The sequence below is a fragment of the Aedes albopictus genome, chromosome 2 (genome assembly GCF_035046485.1).
Source record: "Aedes albopictus strain Foshan chromosome 2, AalbF5, whole genome shotgun sequence".
NCBI classification, from domain to species: domain Eukaryota; kingdom Metazoa; phylum Arthropoda; class Insecta; order Diptera; family Culicidae; genus Aedes; species Aedes albopictus.
In genome coordinates, this window is record NC_085137.1 from 53,941,052 (window position 1) to 53,963,209 (window position 22,158).

At 38.3% G+C, this 22,158-nt stretch overlaps 1 protein-coding gene across 8 annotated transcripts in view; it reads left to right on the plus strand.

Moving 5' to 3' along the window:
• The window catches only part of LOC109409200 (uncharacterized), a 504,613-nt gene that overhangs the window by 293,042 nt on the left and 189,413 nt on the right, over positions 1-22,158 (plus strand). For 6 of the 8 annotated variants that reach the window (XM_062849689.1, XM_062849690.1, XM_062849691.1 and 3 more), the window contains 3 exons: positions 15,404-15,543; positions 16,008-17,597; positions 17,699-17,816. In XM_062849689.1, coding sequence (XP_062705673.1) covers positions 15,404-15,543; positions 16,008-17,597; positions 17,699-17,816 — 1,848 coding nt within the window. The remainder of the gene's footprint in view (positions 1-15,403; positions 15,544-16,007; positions 17,598-17,698; positions 17,817-22,158) is intronic. The other 2 variants (XM_062849695.1, XM_062849697.1) reach the window with 1 other exon arrangement.

Here is a 22,158-nt window from a genome sequence, read left to right on the forward strand (position 1 = left end):
TCTCAGGAAATGAGATGAAGAATTTCTGGCATAACTTATTGAGACCAATCATAAAAAAAAAACTGTAATTTTGATTCGCTTGTATTTGAATTTACCATTAAACTTGTCCAATCAGAATGTGTGAAATTTTTACTATGTATTCTATAATTTTATTCAAGCATTTGCACAGCCAGTTTTAGGGAATATCGTGGATATTCCAACTCTTCCCAAGCAGAGTTAAAAAGCTCAATAACAGCATATTTTGATACGGAGATCAAAAAGCGATATTTGTTTGTTTGAGATAAGAGGTGAAAGTACTGAAAATATTATCTCAATTTTACTCCTGGAACAGTATCACCATAGCACATTTAGCTCTTGGTAAGATCTAACCAATAGCAGTGAGCTATTTGATTGATCTTCAAATATCAAATTTTGCTATTGGTTAGATGGTTCAAGAACAAATTTTTGCTATTATTGTCAGTACTTTTACCTCTTATCTCAAACAAATCAAAATCACATTTTGATCGTCAGTACTTGTCCTCTGCCCGGGTTCTATTTTTTTTTTCCTTGTTAGCATAACTAAATATTCGCAGCAAAATATTTATCAAGGAGCACCTTCAAGGCAGCGAAACAGAAATACAGATTTTTCTGTATTATACAGGTTTTTGGCCTTCTAGATACAGAGTACAGAAAAATACAGACTGTTAAAATGTGATACAGATTTCTCCAGAAAGCATAAAATTTGCAGGTATTTTCATTAAATTTGATGAAAACTTTATGAATTGCTGCTTAAACTTTAAACAAGTTGAGAAAGTTTGTACATTTTTACACAAATTGAAGAAAAAAAAATTCCAGAAAAAATAAAAAAAGGTCAAAAAGTAGTACGTTTTTTTTAGTTTCTATTGAAATCTAGGACTCCAGGTGTCTGCTATCCCCCAAAAAAACGGTGATACTGAAAAATCTGTGTTGATACAGATTTTTGATAAAATAACCTGGCATCTCTGCTTCAAGGATATCTTAAAAAAATCTTCCAATATTTTTTTTCAAAATGTTTTCAAAAATCTGTTGAGTTGCTTCCTGTAAAGATACCATCAAGCTTTTGTCCAAGAATTTAATCAAGATTTTTTCAAGTATTTCCCCAGGAACACTTTCAAGGATCCCTTTAAGGATTGTGGGAGTTTTTTACATGATTTTCTAAGAAATTTCTTCCCAATTTTCTCGAAGGGTTCCTTAAATAATTCCTCCATAGATTCCTTCGGAAATTTCATGCAGGATTTCTTCAGAATTTCTCTCAAGGACACGCGTAGAGATTCATTCAAGGAGGCTATTAGGAAATACAAAAAATTCTGCCAGAATTCCTCCAAAAATGTGCGCGAATTTATCCAAATTCGTTTTGTATTTCTTACAAAACGTCCACGTGGAATTACTTTTCAATTCAATTCAGTTCAATTTTCAGGAACCTTTCAGAAAATCGTACAAGAATTTCATCAAGCATCTCTCCAAGTATTACTTCTGAAATACATTCACGAGGTTCTTCGGGAATTCCACCAACGATTGTTTAAGTAAATTAGGATCCAAAGATTGCTTTAGAAGTTTCACCGATGATTTTGTCAGGAATTCTACCAAAGGTTTTCATCGGAAATTTCTCCAAAATGCTTTTCAAAAATTCCTACAAAGGAAGCTGAACAGCTTATGGAGCAAATATTCTATAAAAAGTGCGTTTTGATGGTCTTACAGCAAAAGTGTTAGTTAGGTTCATCAGTTATTTCTCCAATTATTCCTGCAAAAATTCCTAATGATTTTTAAAGCAATATTCAACCCTTAGAAGCCGGAAATTTTCAAAGCGCTATTATAGAGTTTTTTTTCCACGTTTTTCTGTAGTTTTGGTGGTCAATAGCATAAAAAAGGTAGAATATTATGCAGAACATTTTTTCTGCATATTTTAGGTCATCCAAATTGTTCTTGATTTAAGATCCCAAAGTCAACGGGTGTAATGGTAGCATGTTTCATTATACAAAGTTACGATTTGTAATCTATCATGCCCAGTAAGTCTTCAGAAAAGTTAATAGACAATATCAGATCAGTCAAGATATCCTGGGTCCTCCAAACAGCTCTTGAATTAAGATTTTAAAGTCTGCGGATGTAACGGTAATTTCTTTCATTATACAAAGCTACGATTTGTAATCTATCATGTCCAGTATGTCTTCTGAAAGGTTAATAGACAGTATCATCCAAACTGTTCCTGAGTTTAGATCCTAAGCCTACGGGAGTGTAAAGATTATAGATTCATTACCAGCTACGATTTGTAATCTTTTATGTGCAGTAAGTCTTCTGAAAGTTACAGTTGTTGTTTTTGTCAACTAAGCTTCATAACAGTAAGGAAGCCCATAACATCCCAAAAATATATAAAAACGCTTATTGTTACGAGTGTAGACCTGAAGTTCTGAACTCAAAGATAGTTTGGCTGACCTGGAACATTCCCATAGTGTCTCTAAATGACATTTGATACTTCAAAAGCTTAACGGATCTCAGCAGATTATGCTATGCTATTATTTATGGTAAAAACACATACAGTTTTCTTGCAGATTTGAAGGATTTCATTATAGAACAGTTTGGACGTACCTGAATGTCCCAATCCAGACACGAATGTCACTTAAGTGGTAAAGTGTCTTAAATATATAATAATAATAATGAATGTCCCAAAGGTTTACAACAAGCTAGTAGACTTCAGATTGGTCCAGTATCCACGGATAAATATGTAACGTTACTCAGTATCCCGAGCAGAAGGGAATAGCAACAGCATACTAAAATGTGTTATTTTGGAAAAATAACTAAGTAGCGGAAGGAGTTATTTTCATGTTATTTACATAACATATCCTGTTATAAACTTGTCTGTCATAAGCGGCAAAATAACAAATATTATAACAAAAAAATGTTCCTGGAATACCTGTTTAATAACATTTTTTGTTAGTTTCAATAACAACTTAATAACAGCGAATTTTGAAAATATTTCAATAACAAACTTTGATATGAATACGTTATTGATAACAATCTGAAAACAAAATTTGCTTTTTTTTCTGTTGCGGATAGGAATTTCTCCAAAGTCCCATATCCCTTTCGTGACGAACCAGCACAATTATGCTGTTCAGCAGTCACATGTTTGCATATTTTTTTCATGTGCTTAGACTTTGTTTTAAGTGATGTAAACTGTTTCCATAATTCAGCCATCACTTGTACTTGTATGTGTGTAAATAAACTTTTGTTTACGTTGCCTGTGAGATTTACCACAATAAGGTAACCAAAAGTGGACAAAAACTGTAAAACATGGAAAAGTTTTATCTTTCACATATTTTTTATTTCCGATTTATAAAGGCAATCAAAGCTAGAAATCGAAAGATAAAGAGTAGTTCTTTCAAATGAGGAAAAATAATTGTTGGTTTGTTGGAAAATCTAAGAGTTCTGGAGATCCAAAGTTGAGCAATGGAGATATCACTTTTTTGCGCTCCGTCACGAAAGGGATATGCATTCAATGGGATACGCAACAATAGGATCTATTGTTAAATGTTTCATTCATAATTGGGACGCTATTGTTGTCGCAAGCGATTTCTTATCGAAAACAGAGACAAACAATAGTTCTCGTTTATTTTCCAAACAACTTACAATGAAAAACTACTATCGTTTTGAAACCCTTTATTAGGTGGTTCATTGTTTATAAGATTTATTTACATTATTACCTCATTGATTGACACATTTATCCAAGTTAATCTAGGTGGGCTCGATGCAGTGAAATCAATAAAAACAAAATGTCTAAAAATAATCAATGGAGTTCTTGATAACTTATTTTTTACATTTTTGTCGAAAATATGTTGTTCGCCGTTGAATTCCACCAGTTGATCCAAAATGTTTCATAAAATGGCTAACACTCTATTACACTCTCTATTTTCGTATTCATACCTAACTGAAACTGGGACAAAAAACAGGTATACTTTTCAAAGTGTTTATAAAACAAAAGGCTGATAAGTTGGCACTGTAACGTAATGTCAGTAAGAAGAGGAACTGATGACAAAATAATATTTTCTCTTACAGTTCCTAGAATAGTTTGGACGAAGAATAGTTTGGACGACCCTGAATGTATTAAACGTTTAAAATAAGCTAGTAGATTTCAGATTGCTCCAGTAGCTTCGGTTGATTATGCAGCGTTACTCAGTATAACAGATATGGATACTGTTACGAGTGAAGAGCTGAAGTCCTTAACTCCAAGGGAGTTTAGCTGACCTGGAATATCCCTTTAGTGTCTCTGAATGACATTTAAGATTCCAAGAGCTTCGCGGATCCCAGTAGATTTTGCAATACTATTATTTATGTCGAAAACATATAAAGTTTTCTGATTGATTGATTGATTTATCTTTATTATAGAGACTTTCAGCCCTTGGCTGGTTCGTCTCTTTAATCTTTTTTTTTCTTATAGATATAAAGGACTTCATTATAGAACAGTTTGGACAACCCTGAATGTCTCAAAGGTTTATAATAAGCTAGTAAACTTCAGATTGTTCCAGTAACTGCTGTTGAATATGCAACGTTACTCAGTTTGACACATATGGCCACTGTTACGAGTGTAGACCTGAAGTTCTAAGCTCCAAGGTAGTTTGTCTGAACTAGAATATAATACCATAGTGTCTAAAAGTGACATTATAGATTTCAGGAGCTTCACGTAGGTTGTACAATTCTTGTAGATTTGAAGGACTTCACTATAGAACAGTTTAGAATACCTTGAACATCCCAGAATATAAGACACCTTTTGATATTCTTAACGAGGGTTAAATGAATACATATAAACGTAACCCACATCCAAGTTCAGCTTTTTGAACAACTGGTATGCCAAATATTTCGTTTTTCCAAACTTCATGGTGTTCAGAATATTCTAGGTTATCAATGAAGTCCCAAATACTCCCATTTCCCAAAATAGAGGACTCAATTTGCAACAACTTTGCCAAAGACGGTATTCTGTTTTATCGTATGGGTGAATTTATACTGCCTTTTATATGTTGGGATCTTGGTTGGGGTCATATATGACCCCACCTGCTCCAATGTGTTAAGGTGTCATTTAGAGAAGATGCCTACATAAATTTCTTCCAAGTTCCTTTAATGAGCATATCTGACTTTTTCATCAGGAAACCATCCATATTCTTTATAAATTTTCCCAATTTATCAATCTAGAATTTTCCCAAAAAGTCCTTCAAAAATTCCTCCAAGGTTTTCTACAAAAATTCCTAGAAGGAATTTGATAGACGAAACTTTAGTTGTTTAAAAACCCTCCTCAATTTTTGCAATGATTTGTAATTTGTTTAAGAAAAAACTTAAGAGATTTCCTCAAGTATTTATAAAGTGATTTTCAATGGCTTTTGCAGTATTTACTACAAAAAAATCCTTGTTCTCCAATAACTGATGTGGAAGTTCCTACAAGCGTATCTGCAGACATTGTACTAACGATTTTTCGAGAAATTTATCAATTCAAGTCTTACATTTGAAAAGGGCGTAACAACCTTTGCGAATTTTTGCTTCTCCAGATCCTCCAGTAACTGTTAGAGCAGACTCCCCTCTATCTGTAAACGGGATAAGTTTTCATAAGTAAAACGAAATACGCATAAAAAGAAGCTGAGGCGGGCAGTGGTTGTTCGATTCTTTTTATATGTTGGTCTCGAATTGATCCCGGTAGGAAATCTCAACCATTTACACAAAAAAAATATTCAAGAATTTTTATAAAAATATCTGCAATGATTTAGAAACTTCTTCAAGAATTTGTTTTACAGATTTTTTCTATAGTGACATCATAAAAAAGATTTTCCATGTTTTTCCCCGTTTTTCATCCAAGGAATAATTTTGTTTTTTTTTCTAGAGGTTCTTTCATAATATTTTTCAAGAATTCCACCAAAAATATCTCCAAACCCTTTTGGAATTCTTTCAAGGATTTTTTTTTTCAGGTATGCTTTTTAAAGATCCTTGTAAAAATTTCATTAAGGATCGTTTCCGACATTTATTTACTTATTTTCCAAGAATTATTGAAAAAATACTTGACGATAATCTTTGAGGATCATATTACGAAAAAAAATCTGAAAAAACACTAAAATTATAAGCTTATCAAATTCAAGAGCAATGCTTGGAGTAATGCCTGAAGAAATATTAAAATAATATTCAGAAAGTTTTGTGAGATATCATTGCAGATTCCCTGTTGTGCATTTGGACGAGTCGGACGTGTGCTCCGTATCTCACCACGCGATAGCCTTTAAACAAGTAGAGTTTTTTCCCCCGCAATTGCGGAAGGTTTTTTATATCGTGCGTTCTCCTGCTTGTGCGAAGTGTAGTGTCGCAAGGTGGTATCCAGCGCAACGCGGAAGCGAGGTGCTTGCATCATCGTACATCAAGGTCAAGGAATAATCGCATCCAAAAGTCATCATTATCGCCATCATCAGCCCCTCCGTCAACAAAGAGGACGGCGGCGACGGGTGCGAAGGCAGACGCGACGGACAGCTTTACCATCTGCCTGCCTGATAAATATCTACCTGCTCCGGTCAGATAAGTATCACTCTTTCGATACACTCTTTTGTCTGCCCAACTTGTTTTGATCGCTTTTGTCTATTGTATCCCCAGTCCACATTCGACCACGTGCTTTTTTTTGACATCCATTACAGTGGTTCCCAAACTACTGTATACGGGTAAGGGTGTACAAACTGTAAATAACAGAACATTTTTTTTTGTTTTTTTTTTATTAGCTATTTTTTCTTTTTTTTTCAAAACCGTTTTTTTTTGCATCCTACAGGGTGCGCTAAAATAATCATAAGAATTGAATTCGTATATTATTAGTACAAGTTTTTTTTTTTTGCTTTATTTTTTTTTTATATATTATTAACACTGTTTGGTTTACAAACCAAACAGTTGTCGTCCTAAGGAAGAAAGTGCACTGTAAATACTTTAAGGTTTTTTCTCTTCCTCTTTGCACTTTTGAATTATTTTTCATAAATTTGTTTCCACATGGAAGATTCGATTGGAGGCGAAACGCCTCCTAATGATATCATTGCTCGTACGCGGTTTTATCAGCCATCTTCGCCTGGACCTTGGGTTGTCTATTTCCGGCGCAAATGCAAACCATTGAATATGCTTTCGATTTCTCGAGAGCTGACGCGTAAGTATCCTGGGACCGTTGTTCACCAAGTGAAAGCATCCAAGCTGCGTGTTACCGCACCTAGCTACAAAGCAGCAAATGAAATTGCTCAACACGAAGCGTTTACTGTTGAATACGCGGTCTATGTGCCAGCACGAGAAGTGGAGGTGGAGGGGAAGATCCTCGACGAAATGCTGACATGTGAGGACATCAAGACCGGCTTTGGTCGATTCAAAAATAGGTCAATTCCTGATGTGGCTATCCTAGACTGTAAACGCTTATCTAAGGTTTCCATGGAAGGAAATAAAAAGGTGTACTCGCCTTCAGCGTTTTTTCGAGTGACTTTTCCAGGTTCCGTCCTCCCGGAATTTGTTGTAATTGATGGTGGTTTTTACCCAGTGCATCTTTTTAGGCCGAAGGTTTTTAATTGTACCAAATGCAAGCAGTTTGGTCACAGTGATAGCTTTTGCGACAACAAGCCCCGTTGTGGCAAATGCAACCAAGCTCATTTGGAGGACTCTTGCACACAGGAAGCGGAAAAATGTAGCTACTGTGACGGAGATCCACACGACTTGCAAGTTTGCCCGGCTTACAAAAGACGCATTCGAAATGAGAGTCGCTCTATCATAAAGCGCTCCAAACAGACATATGCGGAGATGGTGAAATCTTTTAAAACACCAGATTCCGTGTCTGAATCAGCTGTCCCAGTTGAAAATCCCTATCAGGAGTTGTCTTCCGATGATCAGGACGATGGCGAAACTGATGAGGGTGGATCTCTTTCGGAGGTACACGCACCTGGAAAAAGGAAGTCATCATCTTCCCCGGGATTGCGCCGAAAGGTCTTTTTAAAGTCTTCCCTCAAAAGTTTGCCTAATGTTAAAGGAGACGGGGTAAACTTAAAAACTCCGGAAAATCAGGTTCCTCTAGCTTCAGATCCATGTTGTAGCAAGAACCTGTCACCCCCGTCTCCGCCTGTTAAATACACTTCAAAGAGAAATAATCGACAAGGTAGCAAGAAAAAAGCTACCAAAGTTCCTCGCAGTTCAAGCAAGCCTCCTAGACCCAAGCGAGGACTGTTTACTTTTAGGGTTCTCGTGGATCGCTTATATAATGCCCTCAGCCTTCCAGAAACATTTAGAGGCATTATTGATATGTTTATACCTACAGTAGAAGAATATCTTCGGAATCTGACACAATCATGGCCCCTCCTTGCTGCGATCATATCTTTCGATGGATAATTCATCAAGTGAGGTACAAGATATGATCACTGTGCTACAGTGGAACTGTCATAGTCTAAAACCTAAATTAGACCTGTTTAAGTTTTTGATTCACAACTCTGATTGTGATATATTTGCCCTTTGTGAAACATGGCTTTCTTCTGAAGATGAACTCAACTTCCACGATTTTAACATTATACGCCAGGATAGAGATGACCATTATGGGGGAGTTCTTTTGGGAATCAAAAAGACTTACTCATTTTATAGAATTCCAATCGCGACTCATCCTGGCGTAGAAATCGTCGCTTGCCAAATAAACGTAAAGGGTAAAGAACTTTGCGTAGCTTCCGTTTACATTCCTCCAAGAATTTCAATTAACCGCCGTCATCTTTGGAATGCGGTTTCTGCACTATCACATCCAGTTTTAATTCTGGGTGATATGAACGCGCATGGTACAGGGTGGGGCGAACCATATGACGATAATAGAGCGGCCATTTTCTATGATTTGTGCGACGATTTCAATTTGAACATTTTAAATACAGGTGAAGTGACACGTATTGCATCTGACGGCAAAGAAAGTCGTCTCGACCTATCACTGGGGTCAAGTTCACTATCATTCGATTGCTTGTGGAAGGTAATCGAGGATCCTCATGGTAGTGATCACTTACCCATTATAACCACCATAAAGCATAATAGTGAAAGGTCAGACCATCCAATTCAGGTTCCTTTTGACCTCACAAGGAATATCGATTGGCAAAAGTATGCAGAAGCGGTATCTTTTGGCATCGAATCATTCAATCCCCTCCCACCTTTGGATGAGTATCGATTCCTGTCTGAACTGATATATAAGAGTGCATTAGAATCACAAAAACGACGTGTTCCAAGTGCAACCTTCAAAAGAAGACCAGCCACACTAGGCTGGGATGATGATTGCACCCAGTTGTATCTTAAAAAATCTGATGCTTTCAAAACTTTTCGTAGGCACGGTACCTCAGATCTTTATCAAGAGTACGCAAAGCTCGAAAGACAGCTGAGAAACCTGCTGAAAGCGAAGAAGCGTAGTTATTGGCGACACTTCATTGAGGGTCTCTCAAGAGAAACTTCAATGACAACGCTTTGGAGAGTGGCTCGCAACATGCGAAACCGCTCTTCTTCTAATGAGAGTGACGAATACTCCAACCGTTGGATATTCAGCTTCGCGAAAAAGGTCTGCCCAGACTCAGTCCCAGCACAACCGATTTCTTGGGAAACATCCCCAAGAGACGGTTCTCTGGACAGACCCTTCACTATGCTGGAACTTTCTATGGCTCTTCTTTCATCAAACAATTCCGCTCCGGGAAGCGATATGATCAAGTTCAATCTTCTAAAGAATCTCCCAGATATCGCGAAAAGACGATTACTGGACCTGTTCAACTCATTCATGGAGAACAACATCGTTCCGCATGAATGGAGACAGGTCAAAGTAATAGCTATTCAAAAGCCTGGTAAACCAGCGTCTGATCATAATTCATACCGCCCAATTGCTATGTTATCATGTTTAAGGAAATTGTTGGAAAAAATGATCCTATCACGACTCGATCATTGGGTCGAATCGAATAACTTGCTTTCAAATACACAGTTCGGGTTTCGCAAGGGCAAAGGAACAAACGATTGTCTAGCGTTGCTTTCAACAGATATTCAACTGGCCTTTGCGGAAAAGGAGCAACTGGCTTCAGTTTTCTTGGATATTAAGGGCGCCTTTGATTCAGTTTCCATAGGAATATTGTCAGAAAAACTGCGCAATAGTGGACTTCCAGGAATTTTGAATAATTTCTTGTATAATTTGTTGTCAGAAAAACATATGAGTTTCAATCTCGGACAACTGACAACTTCCAGAATTAGTTACATGGGCCTACCCCAAGGCTCATGTTTAAGTCCCTTGCTTTATAATTTTTACGTGAAAGACATTGATAGTTGCTTGGAAGGACAATGCACGCTAAGACAACTTGCAGATGATGCTGTGGTTTCTCTAAAAGGCCCACATGCAGAAATGTTGCAAAGACCATTGCAAAATTCTCTAAATAATCTGTCAATCTGGGCAAGAGATTTAGGGATCGAGTTTGCTCCGCAAAAAACTCAATTGGTTGTGTTTTCTAGAAAGCGGAACCCAGCCCAACTGAAACTCAATCTTTTGGGAATAGAAATCGACCAGTCTTTGACTTCGAAATACCTTGGGGTCTGGTTTGATTCAAAAGGCACTTGGGGTACCCAAATCAAGTATTTGGTGCAAAAATGTCAACAAAGGATCAATTTTCTACGCACAATTACCGGAACATGGTGGGGTGCTCACCCGGAAGACCTCATAAAAATTTACAAAACGACTATTCTCTCTGTTCTTGAGTATGGCTCTTTCTGCTTTCACTCAGCAGCAAACTGCCACCTAATAAAGTTGGAACGAATTCAATACCGTTGTCTGCGTATTGCCCTTGGCTGCATGCACTCAACGCATAATGCGAGCCTAGAGATCCTGGCAGGGGTGAAACCTCTCCAGAACCGATTCTGGGAGCTCTCGCTAAGGTTACTTACTAAGTGTGGAGTGAGCAACACACTTGTCATTGAAAACTTCGAAGAAATGCTCAGTCTGAACACTCAATCAAAATTCATGAGAATTTATCTGTTCTACATGTCATCTGACATAAGCCTACCAAGTTATAATCCTCCCCGTGTACACTTCACTAATGACAGTACCTCTGTTAAATACGATCTGTCCATGAAACAAGCTATTCATGGAATACCAGATCAACTTCGATGTATATCTATTCCTCGCATTTTTAACGAAAAGTACCAAAATGTCAATTCCTGTAAGAGATTCTTCACTGATGGGTCTCGCATAAATGGATCCACTGGTTTCGGTGTCTTCAATGAAAATTTCACCGCCTTCCACAAACTTCAGGAACCTTGTTCGGTTTATGTTGCTGAGCTGGCAGCAATCAATTTCGCTTTGGAGATGATTTCAAACATGCCCGTAGACCATTTCTTCATCTTCTCGGATAGCCTTAGTTCGATTGAGGCACTCCGGTCGATGAAACCTGTAAAACATTCATCTTACTTTCTTACAAAAATAAGGGAGCAGATGGGTGCACTGGTCGAAAGATCATACAAGATTACCTTTGTATGGGTCCCCTCACATTGCTCAATTTATGGCAATGAGAAGGCGGACTCTCTCGCAAAGGTGGGCGCACAGGAAGGTGAGATCTATGATAGAAGAATTTCACATGATGAATTTTTCCATTTTGTTCGCCAGAGTTCTCTTCAAAGTTGGCAAAATGATTGGCGAGATGGCCAGCTGGGACGGTGGTTACATTCCATTATTCCTAATGTTTCTTTGCGAGTGTGGTGGTATGGTCTGGATGTAAGTCGCAATTTCATTCGCGTGATGTCAAGACTTATGTCCAACCATTACTCGCTAGACGCGCATTTACACAGGATTAACCTCGCGTTGAGCAATGTTTGTACTAAGTGCGGTTCCGGTTATGATGACATCGACCACGTAGTTTGGCAATGCCCGGATAATGACGCCTCCAGAGCGCTACTTTTGGATACCCTTGAGGCCCGAGGTAGACAACCCTTTGTTCTTGTGAGAGATGTGTTGGGGACCCGCGATGTCACATACATGGGATGTATTTTCGACTTTCTTCGCTCTGCTGGTATAAAAGTTTAATTTGCTTGTGTTTTCTTCTCCAGTTTTTTTTTCTCTGTTTTGTCCTCTTTGTGTTACCAAGCTGCTCCTGGCCATCCGGAAGACCAAGTCCCACAACAAGTTGGTACCAACACCACAAGGCACCGAATACGCTAGCAAGATGCGATTCACCCCCGGATGAGCAGCAGTGAAACCTTTGGCCCAATCCTTACCCTGTCCATCCCTCAAAATGTGACCTTCTAACCTCGAGCTGCCACGAGTACCCTGGCTTCCACCCATTACTAACAGATATCATTAAAAAGTTATTACTCTGTATAATGTATACTATTAAGTACAAAGAAAGATCCTCGGCTCCGTAAAGCGTTATACGCGATTGAGCCCCAAATAAACGAACTAGATAAAAAAAAAAAAAAAAGAGATATCATTGCAGAAATTCCTAGATTGCTCCCTGGAGTAATTCTATAATATTATTCAAAAAAGAATACCTGGAGGATCATTATCGAAATTTCTAAAGAAATTCTTGGAGAAATACTTCAATAAAATCGTAAAAGAGTCAATCATAGTTTTATCAGAAAACAAAACTTTTAAATAACCCTTATAGAAATCAAAGCAGAATTTTTGGAAAAAACATCTAAACGTATATTTGCGTAAATTTCTCAAGTTATAAGAGATTTCCTACAGAATTCCTTAGATAAATTTTTAAGAATTATTTGGGGGAGCTCAAGAATGTTTTTTTTTACGAGGAATCCTAAAGATTTTTAAGATTTTTCTAGAAGTTTTGTTTTTGTAGAAAACGGTGGAGGACATCTTGTAGGTATTTTTCATTCAATCTTTGGAAACATTTCTGAAGAAAGCCTTGAAGAATTAATTGAGATTTTTTTTCAGGAGTTCCTGAAGGAAGCCTTCAAAAATCATACAGCAATCCGTGATAACATAAATAAAACAAGTGTTCGACCAACTGATTGAAACCCCTGAGAAATTCTTGAATGAATATTTGGAGGAATACTTGATGGAATACTTTCAAGAATCTTTAAGGGTACTCTTGACGTTCTTGTTTGCTACCACTATTTTAAGGCATCCTGAAAAAAAAACTTGAAGAAAACGGTAAAGCAATTGTGGAAGAATTCCTTAACGATTACTTGGTGGAATTCCTGAAAGAGTTATAGTTTCTCAATGAAATACCTAGTGGTATCGTCAAAGAAAGTCCTGGTGGAATACTTGGAGTAATGTTTGATAAAAATCTAAGGAGCTTTTTTAATGAGTTTTCAAAAGAACACTGAAAGAATTCTTGAAGAAATCACAGTAGAATTTATGGAAGAATTTCTAGAGGCATGTTTCCGGAAATTGCTGAATTTATAAGGGATTTCTTATAAAATTCCTAATGATTGTTTTAGGAGAATTCCTAAAGATTTTCGTTGGATTATATTTGTAGAAATCCTTGGAGGAGTTCTTGAAAACGTTTTTGGAGAAACTTTCCGTCTAATCTTTGGAAAAAGGGAACCCTTCAAGAATTCAATAAGATTATTTTATTCTTAACCTTCCGTAACTCGCGCGGTTGACTACCTGCATCAGCACCACGCTAATGCTGAGTACAAAAAGCGAGATTTTTTCAACGTGTTGTACAAAATACAACAGCGCGATCGCTCGTGGGTTAAAAGTTCCTAAAGGAAGCCTTGGAAACATTTTTAATGGATATTTTTTGAAGAAATCCAACAGAAAGCCTTGAAAAAGTAAAAAAAAAACAATTGTTTGAAGAAATAATCAAAAAAAGCCTGGAGAAGTTCCTACAAGAATTCTTGGAGATATTCTTGAATGAATATTCGAAGAAATGCTTGATGGCATTCTTGAAAGAAACATTAAAAGTACTCTTGAGGCAGGCCCGTGCACAGAAGTGGCGTCAACGGCTAAAAACGGTAAAGCAATCTTTAGAAGAATTCCTTAAAAAGTGATTCCCAGTGAAATACCCAATGGAAGCAGTGAAGAAAGTTCTGGAGGAATACTTGATGAAATTTTGAAGGAATTTCTAATAATATTATTGAGAAATTTCTGAAAAGAATTAAGAAACCATGAGAAATCGCGAAAGTAATTTCTATAGAGTACCTTAGAAAAAATCATGTAGAAATCATTGGAGGAATTTTGAAGAAGTTTTTGGATTTTTGATTGATTTAATTTTATTGAAGAGATTTTCAGCCCTTGGCTGGTTCGTCTCTGTCCTAAACAAGTTTTTTGGAGAAATCCCTGATCAAATCGACATGTTGATGAAATTTTCTAAAAAAAAATCTGGGTAGATTTTCTAAAAAAAGTTCCGGACAATTGTTTGGAAGAAATTCCTACAGGAAACCTCAGTGGAATTAATGACGAAATTCTGGAAGCTGTTTCTGGAGGATTTGTTGGAAAAATTCCTGATGGAAAGCTTGAAGATGAAATTCTGTAGGAACCCTTGGAGGAATTTCTGAAGGCAATTTAGAGAATTTCTATAAAGAAAAGAAAAATAGTTGAAGATATTATGTAAGTAATCCTTTACAAAAAAATGAACGAATCCTTGTGGGAAATGTTTGAAGAAGTTTTCGAAGGAACGTGAAATGAATCCTTGAATAAACTCCTTGAAGAAATACTTGTGAAAAATATGACATATTTTTTTAAAGTTTTTTGTAAAAAATAAGTTATAATGTCTAAAAAATATGCTAGTGAAATATTTGGAAAATTCAGTTCTATAATTATTTTATATGAAATAATTTTAGTTGGAAATCGTCGCCACATATTGATTCCGATATCTATATTTTCAGTAACATCTATTTTCGCACACTCAAAGCAATAACGTGGCATCCACTACGATGGTTGTTCATGTTATCCTCTTATAAAGAAACCCGTAAAGTTTGACTTAGCCTGACGAAAAGCCTCCATTTTTTTTAAGTTGTAAGAAGAGGCTTATTCCGAGCATAGAATGTTCATAAATTTTCACCCTCTGCCTCTGCACTGATTTATGGAAAATATGTCTGTTCTTTCATAACGGACGCCCTCCTAGCACCATCATCAGCTTCAACTGTGTCTGGTCTATTCCAATCGAAGGATTAGGAAAAAACTGTTCCACTGACTGTGTAAGGCTTTAAAAACGCACGGTACAACTTTTCCTCGACAAAGGCGTCATCCACATGAGGCTCAGGATATCAGCTTCTGCTCCCATCTGGCCACGTTTGCCGAAGAATGAAAATTCCTCCATCGTACGCTTTGTGAGCCAAAGTTTGCCAGGCATCTGCTGTTGTTGTTGTGTTGTTGTTGGTGATGTTGGTTGGGCTTTATTTGATTGACGCTCAAAGGTGCCTCCATTGACATTTGCTTTCGTTTTCTTTTATCGTTTCGTTCACACAGGTAAAAATGGTATCGCAAGGGGCGCAGACCAACGGTGGGCTGAACGGCCGGAAGCTGACGAAAAGCCTTTCGGAAGCAGCCGATCGGATACAGGAGAACGGTATCGATGTCGGCGGCATCGAGTCGGAGGAACTGAAAACGTAAGTTGATGGTATTTGATGGATGGTTTTTTATGCTATCGCAAGCTCACCGTGATGAATCGATTGCTCAATCGGGTGAATTGATCTGAGCGGTCCTGAGTGGTGTGCAGCATGGCTGCTAGAGTATTCCATCAGGAAATGTAGTAAATTTTATCTTGATAATTGTTTCCTCATGTGTATGGGAAAACTTTTTAGACTAGTTGGATGATGTTTTTAAGCAAATGTTAATTCAAAGGAAAAGCAAAGAAACTTTTTATAAACTGAGGTTTTTATGCAGAATCGCGCTAAATAAAGCAAACATAAACATAGAGTGGTGCGAGTATGCGTTGATCACTGATGATAAGGATTTAATACTTTTGCAATGATTCATCACAGAAGCAAATCTACATGCATGCATACTTTACAGTTAAATTTATGTAATTTCATTCTTTTCTACATTTGCCACATAACATCTTCGCCTGCAGTCCCACCGAGCATGAGCTGCTTCATCGAACACAGTCTGAAGAACCGCCCAAATCACCCTTCACTATCACTTCACCGCCATCCAAATCACCGCTCATGCAACATTTCGAAATGCCTTCGCGGACTTCGTCCCAGATGAGCCACTCGGAAACGTCCCGAAGCGACAATTATCCGTTGGACAAGATCATGACCCATTCGCGGAATCACTCGCAGGATAGTGCCACCTCGTACCGATCAACAGACGGATCTCGAGCGTCGTACGAGACTAGTTCCTACCCATATGAAATGTATGACAGTATTGTTATTCCAAGGCGAGGAAGCCACACCTTATCGAATGAACCATTTCAAATTCTACGGAGAGACATCGAACAAGTCCACCACCATGGTCATGAAAATGGTTACGTATTCGAAACCCACAGCCTTCCGAGGAGAACTTGCATCCATCATAAACCGGAAGAGTTCCACACTCACACGTTGCCACGACGACTCGACTATCATCCACATCATCATCATGAGATCATCTTCAAAGATCAGCTCAAAATGCCTCCTCAAGAGTTGCTCATCTCGAACGGTAGTGTTAATCAAGATATTCGTTCTTTCGACAGCAATAGTCTCAATAGACGAATGTCCGCGCACCACGTAGCGATGCAGCAAGATAAGCAAAACCAACAACGGCGAGCTTCCTACGCTTATGTCACGCCGGAAACCCACACCCTAACCCGTCGAAACTCCATCACTCACCAGCAGGTGCAAAAAGTGCAACCCATGATTCAAACCCAGGTACAACAGCAGCAACCTCAAATACAGAAGCAACCTCAACAACCACCCCCACAACAACATCAACCACAGCAACAGCCTCAGCAACAACAGTTCCAACCACTAGTCAAACCCCAACCTCCCATCTTCTCGCAACCGTCGCATCCTCCACCATCCTGCCCCATCACCCCTCCCAACATCCAACCTCTGGATATGCAGGACGACACCAAGTCCTCGTCTGACGAAAGTTGTTCCACATGCGAATCCGAAAGCGAAAAAGACGACAAAGAAGAGCAGGAAATTTTCATCGATTTCAAACCTCGCATCTCACCTGTCCCCTCGCCTAGTGCCGTCAAGAAAAAGAAGCTGCAGAAAACCCTCTCCGAGGGGGAAATCCTCCTAGATCGAAAAAAGACCAAACCATCCGACCAAGCCCCGACCAGCGCCATTTCGGCCAGCGAAGAAGATCTCAAATCCCCCGTCGTCGATCCGCACAAGGATGCAAATCTGCAATTCAGTGAAACGCCCATCAAAGACGAAGGCATATTCATCGGCGGTCCTGGCCCGGGCGATGCCGACCGGCGGAAGGAATCCTTTCGAAAGCGGTCCGTTAGCTTGGATGATCCCACCAGTATGGAGGAGGAAAAGGGTCTCCTGGAAGAGCTGGAGGCGGACTCGAAGGACGATAGGACGGCAACGGCACCTCCTTCGCCATCGCGCGACGAGAGACTTTCGATCAAATCGCATTCGCCGTTCCACTCGTCGGAATCGCTCGCCACCCGGGACAACTCGGACGGCATTTGGAACGAATCGCAGGCAACCATCATGACACCGAGGTGAGAAGTTTATTTTGCTTTTTATTCAATTCCTCTTCTCGGTCGCCAGGTGTTTGCTTTTTTTTTACGATAATGCAAATTCGATTGTCTGTCTTTTACAGTTTGACTGAGAATGGGAAGCTGACGCCTACATCGAAGCGGAAAAATCTATTGTTACAGCACCAGCAGCGCAGTTCGATGGACACGGACGCACTCGATATGGAGGATATTGCTGATCAGGTGAGCTGTTCTACTTTTTTATACGAATTATGATTGTGTCTCTTTACATCTGGCGGGGCTTCGTTTGAATCTCCTGATGGTTGTGAGAATCCAATTTGAGATATACAAAATGTACCTTTGCTTAGTTCTGCCCGTTGTAGGCCCAACTTCCTCTGATGATGTGCCTTAGAACTTCACGACTCACGTTGTTATCAGCCGTCAGTAAGGATCCGAGGTAGAAGAATTCCTCCACCACCTCGAAAGTATCCCCGTCTACCGTAACATTACTATCCAGACGAACCCGGTCGTGTTCGGTTCCGCCTACCAGCATGTACTTTGTAGATCATGATTCTATAGATTTTGGATACATACTTGGTCACTTCTCCGATGATTTCGTAAGCCCGATGTACACAAGGATATGGCTATTGTTTCTGAAACCCAGCTTGTGAATCGCAAAATGCGATATGTCCAACTTCATGATTTTACAAAACAAGGCTATTCGAACATGTTCCTAGAGATTTTAGAGATTGATCGCTTTTCTCAATGTGGCGAAATCTGGTGCCCCAGGGAAGCGGGCACTTGATGATGATCTGAAATATAATTTGTGACATATTAAACTCTATGATTCCGCAAGACAATATTTTTGTTACATCTTTTCGTGCATTTAGTTAAATTGTGGAGAAATGATGTGCCGAAAATTTACGGTTTATGTTTTTCAGCATCGCTTGAAAACTCAGAATTCTCGTAGGTCCTGCTGGAGCATGATTTATGACTCGTGTCCATAGAGGACTACCGGTTTTACAAGCGTTTTGTATAGTTTTCATATACCAAAGTGTACAGAATGTTCAATCAAAAAAAAAAACCAATAGTAGGCTCGGAGAGTCGAGTCACATATACCAATCAACTCAGTTCGGCGAATAGAGATGATGTATGTATGTATGTCTGTGCTAAAAAAAGATCACTCACATTTAAGGCACTTACTATTGGCCGATTTTACTAATAATAGCTCGAATCGAACTATTGAAGCTATTGGAAATGATGTAGATCGGTCAAAGCGTTTCAAATTTTGGCCGTTTTAGTGATCCAGACCAGCACCGGTGAACTGATCATATACAGGGAGTTAGGTTCATGAGTGCAAACTTGTTTTTGACTCTTATTGCTTTAACTGGCTATAGCTTAAAAATGGTCAAACTTATCGCAGTTTTTTTATCCTTATTCGGAAGATTATTGAATTTTCTATCAAATGACATTTTCAAATCAATTGTTTTCGTTAAATAAATAAGTTTTCTTGAGCATAATAGCTAAAAATAGTAGGGGTACTCACTAAACAGATTAAATTACAGCGTAAGCCATGATTTTCTGCTCATTTGAAATGTTTCATGATTTTGCGAATGAAATAATCAAAGATTGGCTTGGTGATCGCGACGTTTAATCAGTTTACGCTGTTTGGTGAATCCCCCTAATGTGTTTTAAATTGTTTTTGTCAATTATCTTTGAAACATGCGTGATAAATTTAAATTCTTTCGTTGGAAAAGTTGTGGCCCTGTTACACTCTACAATTCGTTCTTTGACTCCAAAATTCTAGCTCTTATCGTTTTCTTGCTATTTTGATTTAAATGTGCGGCACAGTGCGCAAAAAAGTGGTTACCATGACAGTTGCAAATTTATGATCTGAAATGCGATGTTTAAATCAAAATTGCAAGAAAACGATAAGAGATAGAAGTTTGATGTCAAACAACGAATTGTAGAGTGAAACAGGGACCATAACTTTGCCTAAGAAAGAATTTTAAATTATTACGGATTTTTCAAAGATAATTGACAATAACAAATTAAAACACACTACTTTTGAGCTATTTGCTCTAGAAAACTTAGTTATTTAACTAAACCAATCGATTCAAAGATGTCATTTGATAGAAAGTTCAATAATCTTTCGAATAAGGGAAAAAAATCGATGAGTTTGACCATTTTCAAGTTATAGCCAGTTAAGGCAATCAGAGTCAAAATCATGGGAAATTCAATAACTACGTAACGGTTGAGATTTGACCATATGCGTAGAACAATTTGTTTCACTATTTATGGTCCTCTATCACTCTTTAAAAAGTTTGCACTCAGGAACCTAACACCCTGTATACTGACACGAGCCTCTTAGAGCCAGGCGTTTCTACTCGGTAGGTCCCAGACGGGGACCAGCCAAAGCCCCAAGCTGATGGTCTTGAGCCGACAGCTGTTTCTGGAGTCGGTACTCAAGGCCTTTTTTGTTACCTGGATCTCAGGGACGTTGTGGTGGTCTATCTATTGGTGTGGTGAAACAGCGGACATTACAAAGCTAAACAGACAACGGAAAACACGATTTCTAAAAGAAAACTTATAATCAAATAAGCTGTGGTTCTGAAGGCCACATACAGCATTTATTGGAGAAATCAAAACTTAGAACTTTTGGAATTTATTTAAATTTACAATTGGTTCGAGCTCACCGGTACATTGCGGCCGTTGCTGCTACTGCAGCATGCTTCCGGGTGCTGTGGACTACACTACACTATAGTCTTACTCCACGGCTTCCCATAATAATAAGGATAAGATTGTATATGAAACATGGGAATTTGACGAATCAGCCGAAACACGAATCGTGAGACTTCAGCACACGTGAGGATTCCCATTTATGAAACTTACCACTCCTTTAACATGTACCGAATCCCATATCTATCTACCCGAGTATGAAATATTCTAGCGTGGGTCATCGGAACCGTTTTCTCAGATCAAAGCGTTTTTGGTTGCGTTTCGGGTCCTGAGTATCTGTGCAAGACACCAAGTCAAAATGTTCCAACCAATGATGCCTTCAGTAAATCCTTTAGAAATTCCTCCAGAATTTATTCGGTAATTCACGTAATAGTTCCTGGTGCAGTTCCTCATGAAATATGGGGCTGTCCATAAACCACGTGGTCATTTTTTTGGGACTTTTCAACCAACCACCCCCCCCCCCCCTCCTTTAAAAAGATCCTCCATAGCTTTTTTCCAAGGATCCTTTGATCCAAGACGCAAGATTCCGATATAAAAACTTGTTTTTTTTTTCAGATATTCGTTAGAAGTTCCCTTCTGGGATATATCGATAATTTTTCCGAAAATTCTTGTAAGGATTCCTCCAAGAACACCTGATGGAATTAATTCAGAGATTCCTCAATGGATTCCTGATTAGATTTTACCAGGAATCCCGGTTGATTTTTTTCAGGAATTCTTGCTGGGGTGCCTCCAAAAGTTTTTTCAAATGATTTTTGAATATCTCATACAACAATTCCCCCAGAGCTTTCTTCATAAAATCTCGCTCTGATTCCTCTAAAAATTTCAACTAGATTTGCTCTATTTATTTCTAATTTCTCCAGAAATTCCTGCTGTAACTTCACGTGGAATTTCTACAAAAATTCCCCATGCGATCATTACACCATTTGCTTTAGAAATTTTACCAGGAATAATTTCACATATGACGGAAGAAATTCCTCCGAGAATATAAGGCTAATGCTGCAACAAAACATTGATTTGAGTGATTTCGTAGTTTATCTACGGGTTATTCGTGAGAATTTTCAGAAAATTTTTCAATGTTGTACGTTATATCGAAGCATAATGTACGTTATATTGAATTCACTATATCGAGGGTACGCTATATCGAAGGTACGTTATATCGAAGAATACCTGTATCAGATTTTAAATAGCATTTCAATTGCTAATATAGGGCAGTTTAGCAGTGAAACTGCTATGATTACAGTAAGGACCCGATTTTGTCAGCCTAAATTTGGCGACGAACTTTTTGCTCTCATTATCTTACGGTCACATTTTATGCAATTTATTATTATTTATCATCAAACTACTACTGAGATGCAGAACATAAAGGAATAAAATGTTTGAAAAACTGTTTTTGAAGAGAGCAAAAAATGTGTTCCGAAAAGGGGCTGACAAAATCGGGTCACTTATGTATTCAAATGCTTATTGGTTACCTGGGCAGTATCAGCTTAAATCGAATTAGTGTCCACTGCTGTATGTTGTCGTTTGGAGTTTACTGGGTTTGTTCCAGTAGGGATGTTATGTCAAGAATAAGTAGAAGATGAAATAGTTGTGGAGCTTTGATACCGAAAACTCTCATAAGAGTGCAAAATTTGTCGTATAACTCTGAACTGAGGAGCAGACTTCCCAGACAACCAGGAATCGTATAAGATGTTGCATAAGATGATAAAGTGGAGGCCATATGCGTGCATGCCTCCATTTAGGCGCATGTTAAATGTACGTATATCACCTCCACTTTAACATCTTATACAACATCTTATACGATGACTGGTTGACTGGGTTGGTTCCACGAGGGGTGTAATATGATAGA